Source organism: Caloenas nicobarica, chromosome 1 (assembly GCF_036013445.1).
Source record: "Caloenas nicobarica isolate bCalNic1 chromosome 1, bCalNic1.hap1, whole genome shotgun sequence".
Lineage (NCBI taxonomy): Eukaryota > Metazoa > Chordata > Aves > Columbiformes > Columbidae > Caloenas > Caloenas nicobarica.
Genome location: NC_088245.1, coordinates 115,342,288 through 115,363,309, shown reverse-complemented (window position 1 = coordinate 115,363,309; position 21,022 = coordinate 115,342,288). Strand labels below are relative to the sequence as shown.

The 21,022-nt window shown below is 34.5% G+C and overlaps 1 protein-coding gene across 1 annotated transcript in view; it reads left to right on the top strand.

The window, feature by feature from the left end:
• Positions 1–21,022, top strand: part of CFAP47 (cilia and flagella associated protein 47) — a 311,215-nt gene that overhangs the window by 82,745 nt on the left and 207,448 nt on the right. Inside the window, exons 34-37 of the mRNA XM_065651976.1 lie at positions 8,344–8,441; positions 8,727–8,843; positions 18,352–18,486; positions 18,994–19,106. Coding sequence (XP_065508048.1) covers positions 8,344–8,441; positions 8,727–8,843; positions 18,352–18,486; positions 18,994–19,106 — 463 coding nt within the window. The remainder of the gene's footprint in view (positions 1–8,343; positions 8,442–8,726; positions 8,844–18,351; positions 18,487–18,993; positions 19,107–21,022) is intronic.

Here is a 21,022-nt window from a genome sequence, read left to right as displayed (position 1 = left end):
TTCAGTGAGTTTTGTCCTCCACCTAACAGCACCTTCTTCCTACACTGCCTTTTCCTTGCTTCCTTATGAGAGAAAATGTGACCAAAATCTTATTGAAATTAAAATGTCTAGTATTTCTTTTTTGTCCACAGTATCTTCTACCTGTCACATAGACAAAATTTGGCCTAGAGCAGTTTGTGGTGACTGTTGCACACTATTGTGCCAACAAATAAGTTGTTATTTTAGTGGAGAATCGTTACAGATGTTTCCTTGATTATCTCCATTTGAAAAGTAGTCTTCATACCCCGCAAGAAATCTTGAGGCTTCAAATCTAATCATATAAAGATAAAACCATTTATTTTTGATTCATCGAAAACTAAGGATTTTGGCAAAAAAGCATTGCAAAAACTTATAGCCTTGTATGCTATTGATTCATCAGAGGATGAACCCCAATCCAACCCAAACAGTGGCAATGAAGAGTGTTTGATCTTTTCTTTCTCTTTCTTGGAGAAGAGAGGGAAAACATCTAAATCTGAAAACATTCTCACCTAAATTTTGGTTTTGACAAATCTGGTTTTTCTACACTCAGGATGAATTAGGAAATGAGACTATGTGTTAAGTAGTTGATGTAAAATATGTTTCAGAGACTCCTTAAAAGCCATAAAATTTTTAAAAACTCAACAAATCTGGACGACTTCAATTAAAAATAATTAAAATATGGGAATTAATAATTAGACTGCCATTGAAAAACTTTTTTCATGAAGCATTTCCAGATAGAAACAAAGAGGGCAGGTTAAACCAACTCTTCAAGACACACTGGCAGAAGAAAGTTGGCCAATGCTGTTGTTCTTGGTTACTGTATGCATGCTGCATGGTGCAATTACAAATTAAAAATAAAATAGACTATTAAAAGTAAATAAATGCAGAAATTAAGTTAGTCTCAAATCACTGAACTGAGTATGAACGTTACTTCCTTTAGCGTTGAGTGGGATCAACGATTGAAACAAAACTCCTTTTAGTTCACTTACAGATGCCTCTGCAATATATTTTAGCTTTCCATAACCATTGTAAATGTCTGATTTTACTACATAACAGTGACTGAATGTCCATTCTAAGTTAATCCTGCATGATTATTTTCTTTCATGAAGTATTTTCACCTGTTGTCATGGGTGAGACAGAGTAAATGACAGCCTGTGATGGATCAGGATACTGGGTTTTATTGAAGAACCAGAAAGGTCAGAACTCTTATCCCATATGATAGAATTATAGAATCATTCTTGTTGGAAGAGACCCTCAAGATGATTGAAGCCAACCATAACCTAACTCTAGCACTAAACCATGTCCCTAAGAACCTCGTCTACATGCCTTTTAAACTCCAGGGATGGTGACTCCAGCACTTCCGTGGGCAGCTTGTTCCAGTGCTTCACAACCCTTTCCATGAAGAATTTTTTCCGAATATCCAATCCAAATCTTCCCTGGCACAACAGTCACTCTGCCCAGTGCTATGTTCACAAAGTATCAAATTCCCTTTCTAGCAGGGAGGTTGCTACTGGCCTGAGAAGATCACGCAGATGTCCCGTCAATTCATGCTGCTGCTCGCATCACCAGTCTCAGGAGTCACTCAAAGTCCTTGGGTATCTGCTGCCATTTGTCTTTATGCATTTCTCTGATCTTCAGGGTTTTCTCACACTTCCAAGGTCCTTCCTCCAGTTAGGAACCTCTTCACCTTGTTTTGAGTCCCCGTTGTCTCATCGAGATTGCTGCTTCTTTTTGGGAATGCTTCTTTTTGGGCTCTTCTTTCCATTACTCCAAGTTCCAAGTTTTGTCAATCTGAATAGTCCATGTGCAGAAGTATAACTTGTGATCAGCCTTATTGGTGCTTCTGTCTCGTGCTTCTTCATTAATGGGAGGATTCAGAACATGCCACTTCAGCCTAGGTGTTATCAAAATTTGCAACCAGTCCCTATAGGAAGCAGCTGGCAGGTAGCAGGGATCTGTATCAGAATTAAGATGTTCAATTTTGGACAATTTCCTCTCCCTTCCCCCTCCAACCAGACAGAGTTATATGCTACTTGTTCGCATTCACATTTTAAGCTATTTTTGGCCTACCACACCCATTAGACTGGCTTTCATCATGATCTTGGCTGAGAATCTTTATCTTAAAGATCCATTAGTAATTTTTTTTTAATGCTACTTTTTTTTTTTCTTTTTTTTTTTTCAATAAGTACCGCTATGAGTGAGCTTCAATACATTTATATGCTTACGTGAAAATGAGGAATCCTGAGTAAGACTTCTGATTTCCACTGTTTATTTCTACCGAAACTGAGTAATTATATTTAAAAACTTAATTATAGTAGAGTGGTTAGCTGGCAGATTTGCTGCTAGATTTCATCCAATAAGGAAAAATAAATTATGTTTTCTGACTAATTTATTCACAAGCATTGAAGTAGGTTGATTGATAGTAGAAGGATTAACTGGAAAACAACAAAAAATAGTTATAAAAGTATTTAATTAGTTGACATGGGAAAATATTTCACTTCATGGGTTTTTTCTTCGTGCTCCCATTTCCATAGGCTATAAAACTACAGTTCAACAAATATTTTTTAGACGATAGTACTACCATGTTTCATTTCCACAGGCAAAGCCATTTATGTGGCTGCATGGTAAACCAGATTGGTGTGATCCAGATTAAAAAGTAAAGAAATGTTTTACCCTTTCTTTTTAAGCCAGCTTTGTTCCCACACCCACTTTGCTGCCACACAGGCAATTCTACCAGCATGAAAGTATTAGTGGAGATAGAAGAAAGTACATCAATGTTAGGGACAAGTGTGCTCAAGTAATATTCCCATCAGAAGCCTAAAGGTAGCTGATGGTACATTTAAAGTAACATTTAAAGTTAAAATACATTAAACAATAAAGTTTACTTTTTGATCAAAGTATCTAGTTTAATGAGTTTCCATAACCAGGCTGAGCAAATCAATCTAGATGACTAACCTGAAGAACAATTCAATATTGGACCTAATTTAAAATGAAAGCAGAAGTAGTTAATCTTAAAAGTTAAAAATAAAAATGTAGAAATAGTGATTTATTAAAAATACCAATATTGTATACTGAGACTGAGTCCGAGTTCTATTAATAAAAAAAGAGAACAGATTATTGAATTTTATAGGTCCCAACTCTGATCAACAATATGATGGATTTATATTAGAAAGACTAACTTAGTATTTGTTTTTGCAGTGACTACGTTAAATATTATTGAAATACCTGCAAACAATTTACCAAGGTGTTGGGATGAAATTAATGTCTCCTACTGTTGACATTTGTAAAATGGAGGTCTGCATTTAGTTAAAATTAATACCATCCCGATTTAGATGTCGAGGCTGATATGTTCTGATCCTGTCATAGGTAACAGTTTTTTGATATTTTTTAACGGTACATTACATGAATATTTAGAAGAAAATTTCAATTGTTTTCTGTCTGTATTAATGAAACAATGACAATAAAATAAACATCATTTGAAATCTTAAATGGATTAAAACTTTCTTCAGAAAAGAAGATTTTTTTAGATAGTGATTTGGAATAACTTTTTTAAAAAATATTCTAGAAAAACTTTCTGTTTTCTGTGAAAGGGAGGAGAAAGTTTGCCTCTCATTTTAAGCCAGTTGTTTTTTTAAAACTATTAGAGATTATTTTATAATAATTAAAATAGAACAAACCAACACTTTAGGGCCTTCCAGAAGAAGAGAGCCTGTTTGAGAACAGTGTAATTATTAGCAGAATTAAAATTGGACAGAACATGTTTTATATAATGATTCATTCATAGTAAGATTTCCATCTGTCTTCTGAAATGGCAAATAGGTTTTAGGAGGGACAGAAGGGGAAGATGGTGGCTAAAGTTACACATGCTTAGGTCCAGGATCGTAAGGTTGTGAAAGCCAGTCTTGTTGACTGTAATTGGATGTATCAACAGAGAAGGGTGGGAAGAGACTGAAGAGTGTGATGAGACAGAGCATTGCAGACAGAGGTGTGGGCAGCAGCAGCCATCGGCTTTCGAACTCATTGACCTGCTGATCTTTTCTTTCATTTGAAATAATGTTTGAAGTCACATTACAGCACAAATAGGAAAAAATAAGGGATTTGGGACCAAGTCTAAACATCACCACACAGAAGTGGTAAACTAAAATCATTAGTGGTAAACTAAATTACATGTCTTTGTTGGTGAGCTCGTGCAGCATCTGCTTCTATTCTTTCTTACTAGAGCTATGTGAATATGCTGAAGTATCTTCAAATAGCTAATGTGAAGTGATAGACATTTAAGGTCTTCAGATGCTGAGGCATCTTTATTCTATGAATCACAGAATGAACAAAACTAACAAAAGAATCTTGAAAGAAAGATTCGCTTAGAGTATGTTACAGAAGTTTGTAGGTTGACTTAATTATTTAGTTTTAATTAATTATTAATATTCTAATAACTTTCCCACTGAATTTTTGATACATTCTTTTTTCAACTTGCGCAGGGTGTTTATTGTAGCACTTAACGAAATTATCTTTAGCACCCTGCTTGAAAGTCTTTTGTAGGAGTAATGTTAAATCTCTAGTAAGGTAGACCAAACAACATCTTTACTCCTACATCATTGTACATGAGCATGAAATTAAAAAAAAAAAAAAAAAAGTTAGAACTGACTGCCTCTTAAAGCAGCAGGTTGTAAGGTTGTTTTAGGTGTATAATATCTTTCTTAATAGCATACCAAATCCTCTGAAGCTCTTTATCTGGTGCTCATGTCACAAAGAAGGATCTTTCCCTACACAGTATATTTTTTTCCTGAATGTCTTCTTTATGTGTCAAGTCATAAGAAGTTCTGTACAGAATTGTCTTCTAAATAATTATTTTTGGCCTATACTTCAAATGCAGTTTTAGATCACTAATGGAAGACTTGATTCCTCCTTTTTTTTTTTCCTTTCAAAATCAACAAAAGATAATTCTGAAGCTGTACCAAGAGCTTCCTCACAAAGTACTTGGTAATGAAAAATACTTCTGCTTTGGATATTTTCTGTGAAGGGTACTTTTTTTTTTTTTTGTTATAATTTTTAATTAAACCATTTTGGGGAACTTCTCTCCAAATATAAATTTACCAAAATATACCAAAACATTAATATGTTGCAGTGATCCTAACTTCTTCCTAAGAAGATCATTGTACATAAAGGAGCCAAGTGATCCACATGACAGTTAACCTGAGCAGGCGTGGGGCTGTGCTGTGCTTATCTCTTGGCTACAGGGTCAACTTCTCCAGCTGATTGTAGCAGAGGAGCCTGTAGGCAGCTCTCGCTTGGTGCCAGTGATTACGCCACCAGCGTGCCCTTGTCTGTAACTAACTACAACTGCAGCACCAAGTTCTCATGTTAATGTCATTTTCACCTGATAGTGGAAATGAGTAACAGAAGTCTTTTGTTTTAACAAAATCCTGTAAGACGTAACCCTCCCACAGACTGCATCTGTACAGTGCGCTGCATCCTGAGTGAAGGTCAGTTCCAATGCTGCACAACCTGGGGTTCCGGGTGTCTGAAGAGATGTAAGGTTATTTGTAATAAGCTCTCTTTCCCTATAGTCTTAGCTCCAATAACTGGCAGTGATACTTTATGAACTCCAAGTGTCTTAGTGGGATCATAATGAGCCAGCACCTCCTGGTGCTAAGAATATGCATGTCAAATGTTACTTCTGGATATTCATGACAATTGTGTAAAAATTTCACTCTTCTATGACATATAAAGTCACAATTATATAAAATTATCTTGTGGGTTAGCTAGCTTATTGTTCAAATATACATACAGCAAGTATATGTATACAGCAAGTATTTAAACATGAGCCTTTCCTAGGATTAATTTTTATTTGAGGTTAAAATTTCATATATTTACTTTGCATGAATATAGGATTCCATCTGAATGCACTTCCTATTTAATGATTTGCCCCAGGTTTTTTTTGTTCTATTTGGTTCTTGAATAGTTTTAAGTTTAGTCAGAAACATAATATTTACAGCATTGTAGAACAATTTTATAAGCTTAAAAATAATCTGTTTGGTATAAATGAGGAGTTCCACAACCAAATTTATACCTGTATCTGTAATAGCTACTTATTTTCAAATTTGATTTAATTGTACTTCTTTGGGGACCAATTGAAGTTACTTGAGCTGATGTTGATAAATTATGATCTGACATTAGCAACAGCATTTAGCTACTTTTTCCCTCTCACTAATTACAATTTTGCAATCACATTTAATATCAAACAAAAGTAGGTGGGTAAAGGCAATTGAGGAAGTAGAAAGTCAAGCAAAATAAGTGCTGGTAAAAGAATCATTTGGAAGATTCATAGTGTCTTCAACACTACATGGAATGGTTAGCACTGTTTCAGTTTAAGATCAGGATTTATTTTTTCCAATTTGAATGTGTTTTGGATTTGTGGCTTGGCTTTTGGACAATAACTTGCTCGGTTACATCAGCCTGGCTGATGTCTGGAGGCACTTAGGAGTGAATGAGGTTACCTTAAGAAATTTAACGATTTTTAATATACAGCCTACTTTCTTAATCAGTGTAGTTTTGATAGTTTTTATTTATAGGGTATGTAACACACCCCAAAATACTGTCTCAAGTTCAAAACCCTCAATAATATTTATAGCATAGCGTCATCTAATTTGTGAGAGCAAAAGATTAAACATTCTTGAGCACGTAATGAGAACATATTATTCCAAATGCGTAGAGAATCTATCCTTTTCCCTTTCTTGAACTTCCATTTAGTTTATAGTATTCTTTCTGTAAAGTTAGAGACCTTTAAAATATACATGATTTGTGTTCCTGCTTTCATGTGTTTGGTCTTGTAGAATGAAGCTCTTAATAGGGACAGACTTGAAATAAGGGTCTGAAATGTGTAACATGGTCAAACATTTTATGCTTGTGTTCTTTTAAATTATTTCTATGTGAAGTACTGGTGCCTTCAAATTCTTCTTTTGCTAATAAAGATACTGGACTGTGCTGAACATTGTTATATTACTACCATAACAGTTCAGTGCTACTTTTTTTATCTTTTAATGGTAGCATTTTTTAAAGAAAAGAACATTTCTTTATATTATAATGTTAAGATATTTAGGTGTTTGTAATGTGTAGGAGATTTTTGATCATCTCAGATTCCGTAGCATTCTTAGGAAGCTTCAAACTTAGTAAACAATACCCTCTCTGGATGTATAGTGAAATAAAAGCCACCTAATTTGTCCTATATGAGAAAGCATGGTCCCAGTTGATCTAAAAACCTTGCCACTTGCTGAAGTCCAAAATGTTCCCTAAATTTGGGAGCTTGGACCTGAGACAGTAACAAAATAAAATGAAATTAGGCAATAGATATTTTTGCAAGAGTAGTTGGAAGAAACTGTAAATAACAGAACAGAGAAGGCATGACTCAGTATTTGAATATTTTTGACAAGCTTCCTCCTCTTAAAAAAGGATCAGCTTCTAGATGTTCATGCTTCACAAAGTGCACATTATCTGTACTGGGAATTTGATATACACATTGATTTAAAATGTTTAGTCATTGGTATGTCAGTAACTTTTTTTAGATAATATCTCTAGGTTGAGAGTTTTCAAATGATTGTGTTCTTCCTATGGTTTATTACAATGCTTAAGAGCAAAAGTCTGTTGTTTAAATGCTGTATTAAACATTTAAGATATAGAATGTTTTGAATAAGAAACACTAATAAATAAAACTATATTTAGTTCATTAACAATCAGTTTTATCTTAAATAAAAGCATTAGAAATGTAAAAAAATAACCTTGTGAGGCATAGGCTTTTACAACACAATTGTAGAGGTAGTGATCTATGCTGCAGGAACTGAGCTGTTAGCTTTCATTTATCTTGCATTTGTGCCAAATAATTTAATATGACCTTAAAGAAAATGATAACCTTTTCCTCCTTATGTGCTTAAACATTGCAACTTTAAAGGATTCATGCATATTTTTGTGAGTTTCTGTAGCCCTATGAATGTTATGCCTATAAAAATAAAAGCAATTTACATGTTTAGGTTCCGGATCTGTGAGGTTAAGTTTAGCTTACCTGCTTTCCCTTCCTTTGTGATGAATACTCTTACATGCTCTATCAGTGTATGAATAATAGTTACAATATTCTAGGTGAGATTTTTCATGTTTTCAGCAATGGCCTTGGAAGAGAATTGCGCCTGGGAAATTCTACATGTGAGCAGATGTTTCCTTTTTCTGCTCTTTCCGCTAGTCAGTTATTTCACATAGGTGTCATATCTATCTAGAATAAAATTAAACATCTCAGGGGAAAAGAGTCTGATTCATCTTGCTCTGTTTTTAAATCAGGCGAAGTACCTCCGATGAGATGGATAGTAAATTTTGACCAAGATCTGCTAGACAGTCTGGTATTGGCAGCACAGCTGGCATCTTATTGCCCATATTTGGTAAGGACTTTTCTTAATATTATGCAATTTTTATACAGTTTGTTAATTAAGGCCTTATTTTCCTTTAGAACTGTTGGGTTATGTGGTTTTTAAAAAGAAAGAAAAACATTTAGTAAGTCTAGAGTGATTATTTCAGTATTATTTTTTATTTTCTCTGGGTATATTCTTAATAGGGAATTTTAGTTCAAAATTTAGATCTTATGGATTGCTGAAAGCCTTGAAAATACAAACATCATAATTTTGCTTAATGGAAGAACAAAACTTTGATATTTCTGTCCTCTCTAGATTGCTACTCACTTTGTAAGGATGTATACTAAACCAAGAACATCTGAACAGTTTCTGCACAACTCTTTGATACTTGTGAATGCTATGCATGCTGTCAGTCTGGCTATAGACATAGAGGTAAATGATTTTATACTAGCAGCTCTTATATACTTCTTTTTTTTTTCTTTTATGATACTAATATTGTACATCAAATTAAGCTAAGATTTTAGTGAAGCAGTTTTGCTCCATGATGTGCTACTGTATGATGGTAACTAAAATACTGCTTCATAAAAATACACTTAATTACAAATAATTTCTATGCTTCCTTACTTCATAGAATCACATATATACAACTAGCTGAATATAGGATTAATTTGGTTCAGATTCTAGCATTGTAAATCACACAATGAAAGCCTGAGTGGAATTTATTATTAATATTCTAAGGCCATTTAGAAAAAAGTATGTTCAAGAATAATCATCATGCACTTAAACATAAAAAGGAGTGGTAAAAAAATATGTGAATGTCTGATGACACTTATGTGCATCTATCTAATCACAAAGGCTCACAAGGCTTCTGTCCCAGATTTGATGCACAGAGAAATCAGTAGCTTTGGACTTCTGCTGAGAGTAACACTGTAAGCTGTCAGCTTCTGATGTCCTTTTATGGGACAAATATGGCATTGCTGATGTTAGTTTCTTCTTCAACCTAGGATCCACTTAGGATCATTTTTATATATTTAGTAACATGCTTTACATCTGTTATTTTTCATTTGCCTACAGCTCCAAATTTTCTATGCCCTTTACATATGGTAGTTATCATTTCTGTATTCTTTTTGTTGCCCCTGAAACCAGTTTTCTTCTGCTCCCAGTTTGCATTTCTTTAAGTGACCATATGTGAGTTATTTATAGCTGTGGGTTCTGGTAGGACCATACAAAGATAAAACAAATTAGTCACAGAGGCCTCATCAATTAAAAAAGTTGCTGTCACAGCTAAACCAAGTAAACGAAAACTGTACAAGTGTGTCAACAAGCTTTCCGACAGAGACTTATCAAACCTGAGTGCTGAGGCCCTGCAAATTCAGTAGAAAGCTTATGGCCTGTTAATGGCAATAGCAGTAGGCTGTATCACGAGGTTATACGCTCACAGGGATTCATGCTCTTCTCTTCCATGTGCTAGTTGAGTGTGTTAGTTACCGAACTATTACATATTTAAAATAGCAGATTCCCTCTTATTTTCCTTTTTTTCTTTTGCTCCCTGAGTCATTAAAAAACCTGTCCTTACCAAAACTAGCAAAAACTCTTTAAAGTCACATATTTATCTTAAGAATTTGCAGAGTGATGTAGCTTCCATCATGAGCAAAATGAATTCAGGGACTGTGATGGGCTGGGGTGGGTTTGGAGCATATTGGGCTGCCTAGAACAAGATACAGTAGAATAGGCATCGTATTTGTCAGGCATCGTATTAGGAAACTTTCCAAATGAATTAATAGTATTTAGGAATCAGAGAGAGAGGTCTGGTATGAATAAGGTGGTATGAAAGGAAGCTCAGCTAAAACTTCTTTATTCCCTTTCCTTTCGATCGTGTTATGATTACAGGGAAAAATTAACCCTACTGTTTCCAGTGGTATGAGCTACTGTCTTCCTCCCACATCCTGATACAAATATGCTGTTATAAATGTCTTTGCCATGACAGGCTACACCAAGAAAATCTACCGTTTTGTATACTTGTAACTGACAGGAAGCGTAAAAAGATCATCTAGATATAATCCTCAAAATGAAAGCATATTTTGCCTCAGATTTTGATAGAAAAAACAGGCAGTTCAGCACATGAAGGCAGGGTCTGCATGCGGCTATGCAAAAGGAATTAACCACATTAAAGGTGGAAGTAGAACTCTAGGACATTCTCCTTACTGCACTTTGTGTCTTTTAGGACTACAATGTCTACAATATTATTAATTCAGCTTTTTTTTTTTTTTTTTTTTGGGTATCGGTGTTTTTATAGATGGGAAAATCTGTCTCTGTACAGACTAGGAATTTTAAAGAAAGCTATATGGTCAGTCAACACCACGAAAAGGAACAGATCTTGGATCTTTGAGGGCTGTATTTTAGTTCCAGCTAAGGCATGATCTATAAACAGATATTGTGGAAAGTAAAAAAAAAAAAAGAAGGTGGTAAATGTTACTTTTTACATAGATTTATTGGAATTCATTTATGCTTTTCTAAGACTACTGTAGAAATTTCTTAAGCTTCTTGTTCTTCAGCAATAAAAGCAGCAAAATACATGAATCCTGTTGCTGAAATGTCCTAATTTGCGATTTTTCTGGTCTCTTAAATTTAGCAGGCTAAAATGTTCCAACAGTATTGGAAGAGTTCTTGACTATCAGGCAATCACTACTTCTGGACAGCTTTGCATTAATTTATGCAAGGATGGCGGTGACAGTGCGAGCTGAAACTCGTATTAGGTTTGCAGTAGATGGCACTTTCAATCACATCAAAAATCTAAGGTTCTTTACTATTAAAGAAGTTTAACTGTCTGGAAGACTTTAGCTGCAAGTTTAAATGATACCTCTAATGGAGTTCAAGGCTTTTAAATCCTCTAAAGGATTAAGATATAGGCTTAAGATGAAGCCCTTTGGGCAAGAAATTCTTTGTTTTTGCTTTCTAATGATGACTGACAGTTCAACCCTGGCGTATTAGTTCTGTCTTTCTATGTATTTTTACTTTGTGTTTGATATTTTTAAGTTCCAAAATACTTTGATTTGAAGAAGATCTAATTGAAAGCCCAAAATAAAATATTGCAAGATAGGATGGTGGATAACAGTGATATGGAGGGAATGTATGTGACAAGGATAAATTAGGAGAGAAGATGCAGTAATGGGGGATATTCAGTAGAGGAATTCAATTTTCTAGTGACCGATTTAAAGTTGGGGCAAACAATACTGACATTTATATTTGGCACCAAGTAAAAGTGAGGATATTTTCAAATGAGCTATAAAAGATGACATGAGTAAAGTTGGAGAGTGTTAAACTGAAAATAGATGTAGCTGTTCTGTTGAGATGAAGGCAGGAATTCAGCATCATTGTGGAGTAGAAACTAGTGAAACTGGGCAGTAACATGGCCATATGAGTAAGAAAGGGGGTAAATGGTAACCCTAAGACCTGAGTCTGAAATGAAAGAAAGAAGATGCTGTCAGCAGCTAATGGAGAAGAGGAAAGAAATACAGAAACATAGAATTTTTTTAATTTCTAGCGTATGTAAGAATCTTTTGATCTTTTTTCCAGACTTGCTGACTGTTCTATTCTGACATTGATTGCCAGCTTATGGAAAATTTATCTGCTGGAGTTGTATAAACAAAACCTATACAAACTTAGGAACCTCCTTTTGTTCACAAACAACATTGTTTCCCATATGTTTATCTTTTAAGGTCAGTGTTTAAGCCTCACAAATCTGGAAATAACTAATAAAGGTTAACATATGATTTTCTGTTTCTGAAATCTAATATAAGATTTTTATTACCTTCTGTTTGTTTAATACTTCCACCATAATTTTCATTAGGCATTTGCCATTGTTGGTTCAAATTGGTTACCTAGGTAATATTTCATGGCCACTGATTCCAGATATTTTCTATTTTTCAGTTATTTGCGTCTTTCTAGAAGCTGTTCTTTGTTGCAGAATGTCTTTTCATCATTGCTTTGTAGGCTTTGTAGTGGGGAAAGCCTTATGTATGATTTTTGCATCTGTTGGATAGATTGCTTCATTACATTATTCAACTAATAATTACAGATTCAGAAAAATTGGGAGTGTTATTGCCAGAAGAAGTGGTTCAGTGGTCTACTGCTTCCTGATATCTTTTAATAAAGTTTTTCTCTCCTGTTTTCTGTCTGTCAGAGCTTTGGCTTATAGTTACTTGGATTTTTTTGGATTTAAAATTCCCTGATTTGTTTTTTCTTTTCCTTTTCTAGATATAGATTAGTATTTGTTGGTAATATTTTCTTTTCTAAGTATCAGTCCACTACAGTGCTATGCTAATAAAACAGAACTGCCAGCATTTTCTAAATATCATCGAATGACTTAGAGGCAGATAATGCCATTTCATTTTTGCATTAGGTTATAAACCTATTTTCATAAAATCAATAGGCATTATTTGTAAGTGGTTACAAACTGTTTTCTGAGCCAGTCATACCAGCAATACTAAAGACCAGCCTTTAGTACTATACAGGTGATTGAAAATGTGGAGAGTTGGTCACAGCATTAACAGCACAGAGCTGATCACAGCGTTAACAGCACAGAGCTGATGGTGTTGTAACATTTAAATAACTCTGTTTTTGCAATAAAACCAATCTACTAGCCCTTGAATTTCTTGTCCATTTTTGATATCGTCCTAACTTGGAATATTTAGAATTTGAAGGATAATAACTTATCTGATTTGTCAGCATCAGTGTTTTCTTTATCTAGGCAACACTAGAGCACAAATAAAAAGCTAACAAGCAAGCAGCTAACCCTTCAAGAAATGTGAGGGGCTTTTGCGTATTTTAAGAAACTTCATTATGGATACAATTTAAAGCATAAATATGGTAAACTTTATTGATTGCTATTTTTGCTAAGACAGAATTTTAAAAGCAAAAATATATATAGACTGAATTTTCTGCTGAATACTGTTATGAAGTACACTGATTTTTTTTTTTTTTAAAAATTTAGTTCCTAAAGTAGTAGATTAATGTCAAATATGCAGTTTTATGAGTTCAGCATAGAATAAAACAGAATAATGTAGTCTGAGGGAAGAAGTTCTGATCTAAGTGGAAATGAGTAGAATTAGGTGACAAAAGAAAGTTAGGCTTCAACAGATAACCTACTCTGGCATCTTTGCTATCTTAAATGAAAATGCAGGAAAGACGAACAGCAGAGGTGTAAAACCACAGCTATATTGGAATAATTTGTCCTAAAATACTTGTTAACATTCAATAGCCACTACTGAGATAAGTGAATGGAAAACATCAGAATATTTTTTCAGACTTCAGGTTTAATGGTTTTGGCAGGGAAGAAGCTTTTTAACTTTGCATAGTAAGTGTGTTCTTCTCTTGAATCTTTGAAAATAAAATTGTTCTTTTTGTAGGACTAGAATGCTGTAGGCTTGTGAAAGTGAGCATTACTTCAAATGCTTGGTGTTATTGCATTTATTTAGAGCATGTTCATTACGAAAACTTAGCTTGTAGCTCCATCTTTTCTTCCAGCTTCTATCTTGGTTGTCCTAAGCGTAACTTCAAAAGGACGGTGTTTTCTCAGGCTGCTTTTACAGTTTTTACACGGAGTCAAAGGGAGACTGTGCATAGGCTTGGAAGAAAAAGAAATGAAGATTTTGAAGTAGACAGAAATCATAAGTGATTCAGGGAATCTTGTGCTTAAGCCTGGGAAATACATGTATGTGTACTTACCATATAATAATTTTCATTTAGGCATCAGCTTGTGGTGGTCTCCTTTTGGCCTATGGTCTGAGCCAACAGGCTGCTCCTATGTTTTTGTGTCATATAAAGGTTTTTCTACATGGAATATTTGCTTTAAGCTACTGATGTTTTTTACATTGGCTGTTTTGTAGAAGCGATGCAATATATGGTCTAGTGTAAAACTTTAACTTGGAAATAAAAATTAACCGAGATAGTTAGATGATAGATACATCTGTACATCTCTCTTGCTGCAGTAAAGACAGTCCAGAAAAGGCAAAAAAAAGTTTTCTTCCTTTTTTCAGCCCATGTGGCAAATAAATGTCATGTCTTTTCACCAACTCTCTTCATAAGTACTTGGGAAGAAGAGTAGCTGCAGTTATCCAAATGTTTCTGATAACGAGAGTGAAATTTTTACTTTGATTACAAGGTTCCTACTGGGAATCCACAAGCGACTAGTTCTTCCCATGGAGTCGCTATATTGAGCTGACTATTTTAGGCTTTGTTATCTCCCACAGATATTTCTCCGGCTTTTCTCCGCCTTTTCTCCGCCTTTTCTCTGCCTTCCTAGAATTTTCTGTTCTCAGAAATTACCAAAAAAAGTGTTTTTAAGTAATTATCCAAAACCTTTTTTTATAGCCTCAGAGAAATATGAATGGGGGAGAGAGAAAAACAAAACTTTAAATCCCATATCTATAGTTGACCATGATTTAGAATATATGAGAACACTCTTAAGTCATGGTTTTTTTCAGATGTTTTGATAATCTGGATTTTTACTCTTCATTTTATCTTCTTAATATTGCAGAGGAAAATATAATCTGTACAATAATTTTATTAGATTTTAAAAATCGTTACATTTTCTTGTTATAATCTAGATGTATAAGATTTTTTCCCATTCCATAAATTACAGAATTGGTTCATCTAGAGGCAGAAATGTATTCAGGTGAAATATTAACTAATGCAAATAATATTTCTACATAGACTCACATCAGAGAGCAGGTCACTGACTAAATAGCTGCTCTGTTTCCTTTATCCTGCTGCTTTAGAAATAGTATCCATTCCCTTGATCAATCTGCTGGAGAGTACTGAGGTTCTGTAATAGATGGTTCATTATGAAAATTGCCTCATAAGAATCAATTAAAAAGGGATTTAAAGAGGTTTTTTTCCTCTAATGCTCAATTTAGGCAATAAAAATCTAATTATGTTGAGGACAAGAATATAGCTGGTCATATAAATAAAATAATGTGGAGGCTGAAAGTGTGGTCCTGTGAAAAACTGGTATAATGTAGTTTATAGAAGAAATATTAATGTATAGGAATATTTGTCATTCTGATAGATTCCTGGGAATTAAAATTAAATCAATACAACTTTATCCTCATAGTTTACTATTAAGAGATTTTGGTCCTAAAAAGATTCAATGGTAATAAAATTTACCTGAGTTATCCAGTGTGACTTTTTTTTTTTTTTGATAAAAAGAGCAAAGTTTAAAAAATATTTCACAAAAGTGCACCAAAACCCTGGGCTCATTATTCAATATAATTCAATTATTATTGCATTTTATTAGATGGACTGTATTTACTTTTAACTTTTTTATTGATCTGACCTCCTCAAAAGTGTCACGTTACCATTTATATTGCTTTCTGAACTTGCACAGAAAAGATAACCGAGACTTCTGCTGGAGTATCACGTGCTCTCTCCATACCACCACCGCAGCTGGAGTCATGTGGCAGATTTCAGTTGGAGTTGCTCTGTTCTCATGAGGGATCCCATACACTCTTCTCCTGCAAGTCTTTGCTTTGTATCTAGCAAGTTGCAGGCTTGCTGATTTTTCAAGTTGCATTACAATACTGTCCTTATAAAGCTCTGCCTTGAGGGAAGTATGTACATGCAGAGAAGCAGGGAAATTTTAGATTGGATTTACAGATAGATTGCTATCTTCAATCAGCAGATATGTTTGTGCTTACAATACACACGAGAGATTTTTGTTCCTATGGAAGTAATACTTAGGCAGCAGTCATTGGTATAACTATTGCTCGTCTGGAGGGATCTGTGTGCTTTTACCAACTCAGCTCTGATTTCCTGACACACAATCTGGGCTAACATTGTGAGTGGGCGGTTTTATTACTTGCCGTAGTTTTTGAAGGATAGATGATGGTGAACATTGAGAGCCGACTGTTAATTCCATGCAACTCTTGATTTCCCTTTTTGCCTGCAAGGTACGGACATTTTTTTTCTAGACCTTTTTCCACTGATACACTGCCATGTACGCACTTATGAAATAGATTAAGGTCCCCTATAGTATATTTGTTTCTAAATAAAGCTGGTGTTGTAGATAAAACTAGGGCAAATGAAACTGATGTTCTGAATAAAACTGGTTGTGTATTGCTCTTCGTTTGTCTTCCAGATAAACAAAAAGGGCATGCCCTTTAACATGCATTTTTGGTTTTTTGTTTGTTTGTTAGGACAGTGCAAAAATAATGTAGTCTTCAATATCCTAAGTATACCTGTTCTACAAAAGAATATTATAACATTTGAGATGTATTTGTTGATGTCCTTAGAAATTGTTGCAAATCTTTCAATAGTTGCTGACTGGAGAAAGCTCTTTTTCCTTATTACTAATGTATTTGAATATGAAGTAACTCCTGGAGGTTGTCAAGTTCCTAGTCAGTTCAAAAAACAAGTGGTACAGCTGTTTCATAACCTTTAAGTCTTGAGATTTAAAAGTGTCTTCTACCTGTTTCCTTGCTCTCTCACATGGCCCTGCAGATCTAAGAGATGTTGAATTTATGCATATACAATGCTTGTAAGTAATGTGCAGGTCAATATTAAAATAGATAAAAATGTGCTCCGTGTATTCATTAAGTGGTTTACAGCTGCAAATTCATGATATGATGAAAACGTGTTTAGAAGGAAGCTTGATTCTAAAATGATGGCATGAGGTTACCTATAGTTATGTGCAACCCATCTAAGCCACTTAGAGAGGTGACAGTGACAATCAGCAACAACACAATAGATTAGGGTTTTTTTACTTGACTATTGGGCGAAGTTTTTCCTGTAAGGTGAGCAGATTTAGAATGATAGTCATTTTCTAGGCATTAGGCAAAGGACAGTCTTTTTCAAAATATTGCTGTACTGTATGACTCAGTTAAGGGATCAAAATAAAATGTCTTGAATTAAATGTCTTGAATTAAAAAAGCACCTTTTAATGGGATGTTAATGCAGTGATTTGCTGCTTAAATCTCCTCCCAAGTGTGTGGATTTTTCAGTATGACTTTATATTTAATTCAGGAGACATATTAACTGCAGTTGTAAAAGTTTATTTAGTATATTATAGACAACTTTTTATAATAATGTTATATTATAAGTTATTAAGCATGAAGTTTTAAAATACTTAATTTAATTAGTTTGGTTTAGGAAGTACAGAATCTTATTTGTTTAAATCTGTAGCTAGATCTTTCCTGCCTGTATTTGTGGGAAGCCACTTATTTCATTAAGTCTCATTACTATTTGATTAGCCCTCTGAAAAGTTCATGTATTTGTTTCTACCTCTCTTTTCCATGACTTACCAGAATCACTGAGGACTAAAGTTTTGACATGTTTTGACATGTTTTGCAGTTGCCATTTAAATTCGTACCTGTAAATCAAATATGTAAGATGCAGTAATGCTTGCTACCTTTTGTAAAGCAATTTGGCACCCGCAATAAAAATAACTGTATAGTTATTAGTTGGATGGTGAAAAATGTCTTCATAAACAGTTGCAAAACTGTATCTAGAAGTATTTGGGATGGTATTTTACATCGTACATGGAAATATTTTAAAATACTTTTTTTTTTTCTAAAGATAATAGACATACATTTTTCCAGTCAGCGAATTTTACTTGCTTTTTCTATTTTGCCTCATTTTAATAAAATTAACATCTGTTTTTACTGAACTGTGGGGGGAAAAAAAGGTGGTTTTAATTTTTAGCCTAGATTTATTACCAGAGCATGTCAGCAGTCTTGCAGAATAAATTATTTTTTGCACTGACAAGATTCATATTAATTTTAGTTATAGGCCTAACTCAGTTATTAAAAGTTAGGTTGAAAATATTTGTATAATAAGAATTACCTTAAACTTTTTGTTCTTCATGTCTCTAAACTACACAGGCAAAACTTTAACAATATCTGTGGTGTTGTGTTGGGTTTTGTTTTTTTTTTTTCCATATTAGGCCACTGACATCTGTGATCCAAACCCAGTCATGATGCTTATTTTGTGTGTCTACCTGTACGAAAATCTCCCTCACTACTTACCCAAGAAGACTATAGAATTTACAGGTGCTCTCCATGCAACTGTTGTTAAACAGGTACTGATACCATTGAATTTAGTTTTGTAGCCGTACAAGGTTAAGACACTCTATGCATTTATGTGTTTGTATTATGTCTGTCCTACAACAAAGAATGAATGGGCTTCGTGTCATTTGGCTACTAATTATAGAAGATGGAAGCATGCCTCTTCTTTTTCTCTTCAGGCTTGGGATCCTAACTTCTGCTGCTGTTTTTTCCCTGTGCTCGTAAGCATAGGAATAATCTACAAATTTTACAAATCTGAGATTAAGGAAAGAGAGGAATAAGAGATTAACAGGCATGGGAGTGTAGTGTACACTGTAAAAGGAATAGTCAGAAAAACTGAGGCTGGATAGTCTGTGGAAGGTTTATATTCATTAGGAAGAAAAATGATCTACCTAGTTATATGAAGCACTTTCTTATTTTGTGATATCATTAGTTTGTATTTTGGAATTTAGCTGAAGAGCACACCTTTTATACTCCAAAAATTGAATAAAAATCAGCAGATTTTGTTGTTTTCGTGATAGGTGCGTCTGAAAAACCCAAGCAGTAAAACTTTGATGTACAATGCTATTCTTGTAGGAAGAGATGCTGATGATTTCTCGTTACCTAAAGGAAACACTTTCACCATTGCCCCTAGGTAAGTAATGATTTTTTTAGTGTTATTGATAAGTCTATCAGTATGGAGATATAAACCTACTAATTTAATAGTGATGAAACACTAGAAATGTGTTCCACCACAAACAGGGCGAAAGTCAGTACATATGTCAGGCTTTTTCTCCTTAACCTAGAATAAATCCAGAGTAATTTATCTTGCAATCTATCTTAATAGAAACTTAAGAGCAGAATACAAGCCTTCAGATCATTAAAGGAGTCATCTGTGTCCAATAAATATTTTTGTCCTGATGTGTTGAAAGCTTTGATTTTCAGTTTGGATTGTTCTTCCCCCCCCCCCCCCCCCCCCCAACTAAAGTCGACATATCTCCTCTGAGCTTGATTCACATTTTTTATATCAATGCATTGTAGAAGCATGAGCATGTAAAAATTATTTTTCCTCAGATTTCAGTTTCTGTTTTTTATTCTTAAAGTATAGCTGGGAATTTAAGAGACCATGACACAGGTTTGATAGTAGTGTTAGACTACTTCTTTTTGTCCCCATCTGCTGTCCCCACCAAGATGGAAACTGTTGGAGCTGCAATGTGGTTATTTCTCTAACTTACATTTCTGAAATCCACCTAAGATTTTTGGAGAGACTCGATTTGGGGAAAACATAAGGTTGTTAAAATTTTTGGTAATACAAATACTCATGGTATGTTGCTATCTGTGTCTTTTTGTTCACTAAGTATGTTTTGTTCTTTCTGTGGTATGTAGCTAGATATGGGAATTTCACTAATCCCTGATAAACTAGTGAAGACAAGAGGGATATAGTGGTAACTGGCTGTCAGTTAAGAGTTTTTAAGTTTAGACTGCAAGTGCATTTAAGATATTCCTTTGCAGATAAAATGGATTAGAGATTGTGAAAAGGAAAACAAAGGTCAACATTTGTATGGAAATAACCTGTGAAGAAGAAAAATTTAAAATTTATACTGTCAAATTCAAGAAGACTCGACATAAATACAGTGCTCTTTAAGGATGATCAATATTTCAGTATTAAATAACATGCCTATTGTAAATATATGCAAAAGGGACAACAAGTAATGCTATGTTTTCAGCAAGCTGTGAGGCTGATTCAATTCCATTTTCATTGCAATTACTTCAAATAAGAATTAACATAAAAATGTAATCCTTGAAAATATCATGTGTTTCTCTGAAAGGTCAATGTCATAGCTGTTTTTCACTTCACTTTAAAAAAAAAAACTTCAAAAAACAGGACACAAGTAAATGTTGCTAAAAATGTTTGTGGGTTGAGAGAGACAGGGAGACTGCTTACCAATGTCCATCATAGGCAAAACAGGCTTGACTTAGTGGAAGTTATTTTAATTCATTTTCAATTAAAATAGACTTTTGTAGTGGGAAACAAATAAAAATTTGAAACACCACCTCATCTCCCTCTTTTCCCAGACTCAACTTCAGTCTTTCATTCTAGAGTCCTCTACCTTCTCCTCCTGTCACCCTGAATGTCACAGGGGGTAATGGGGAGTGGGTGGCTGCAGTCACTTCATTACAGTTCCTTTTTGCTTCTCCTTCCTCCTCCCACTTTTCTCCTGCTCCCTGAGTCCTTCCAAGGGCTGCAGTCCTTCAGGAAAAGTTTGCTCCAGCATGGGTTATCCATGGGTCACAATTCTTTCAGGAAATATCCAACTGCTGTGGCATGGGACCCTACATGGACTGCAGTATGGATATCTGCTCCGGTGTGGTCCTTTCCACGTGCTGCAGGGAAATAATCTGCTCTGGCAACTGAAGTACTTCCTCTACCTGTCCTTCTCTGACCTCGATGTTCCCACTGCTGTTTCTTCCTCTTTTCCTCGCTTCTCTGCCTTTCTGATGTTTTTGCCCTTTCTTAAATATGCTTTCACAGAGCTGCCACCAGCTTGGCTGATAGACTTAGCTGTGTCC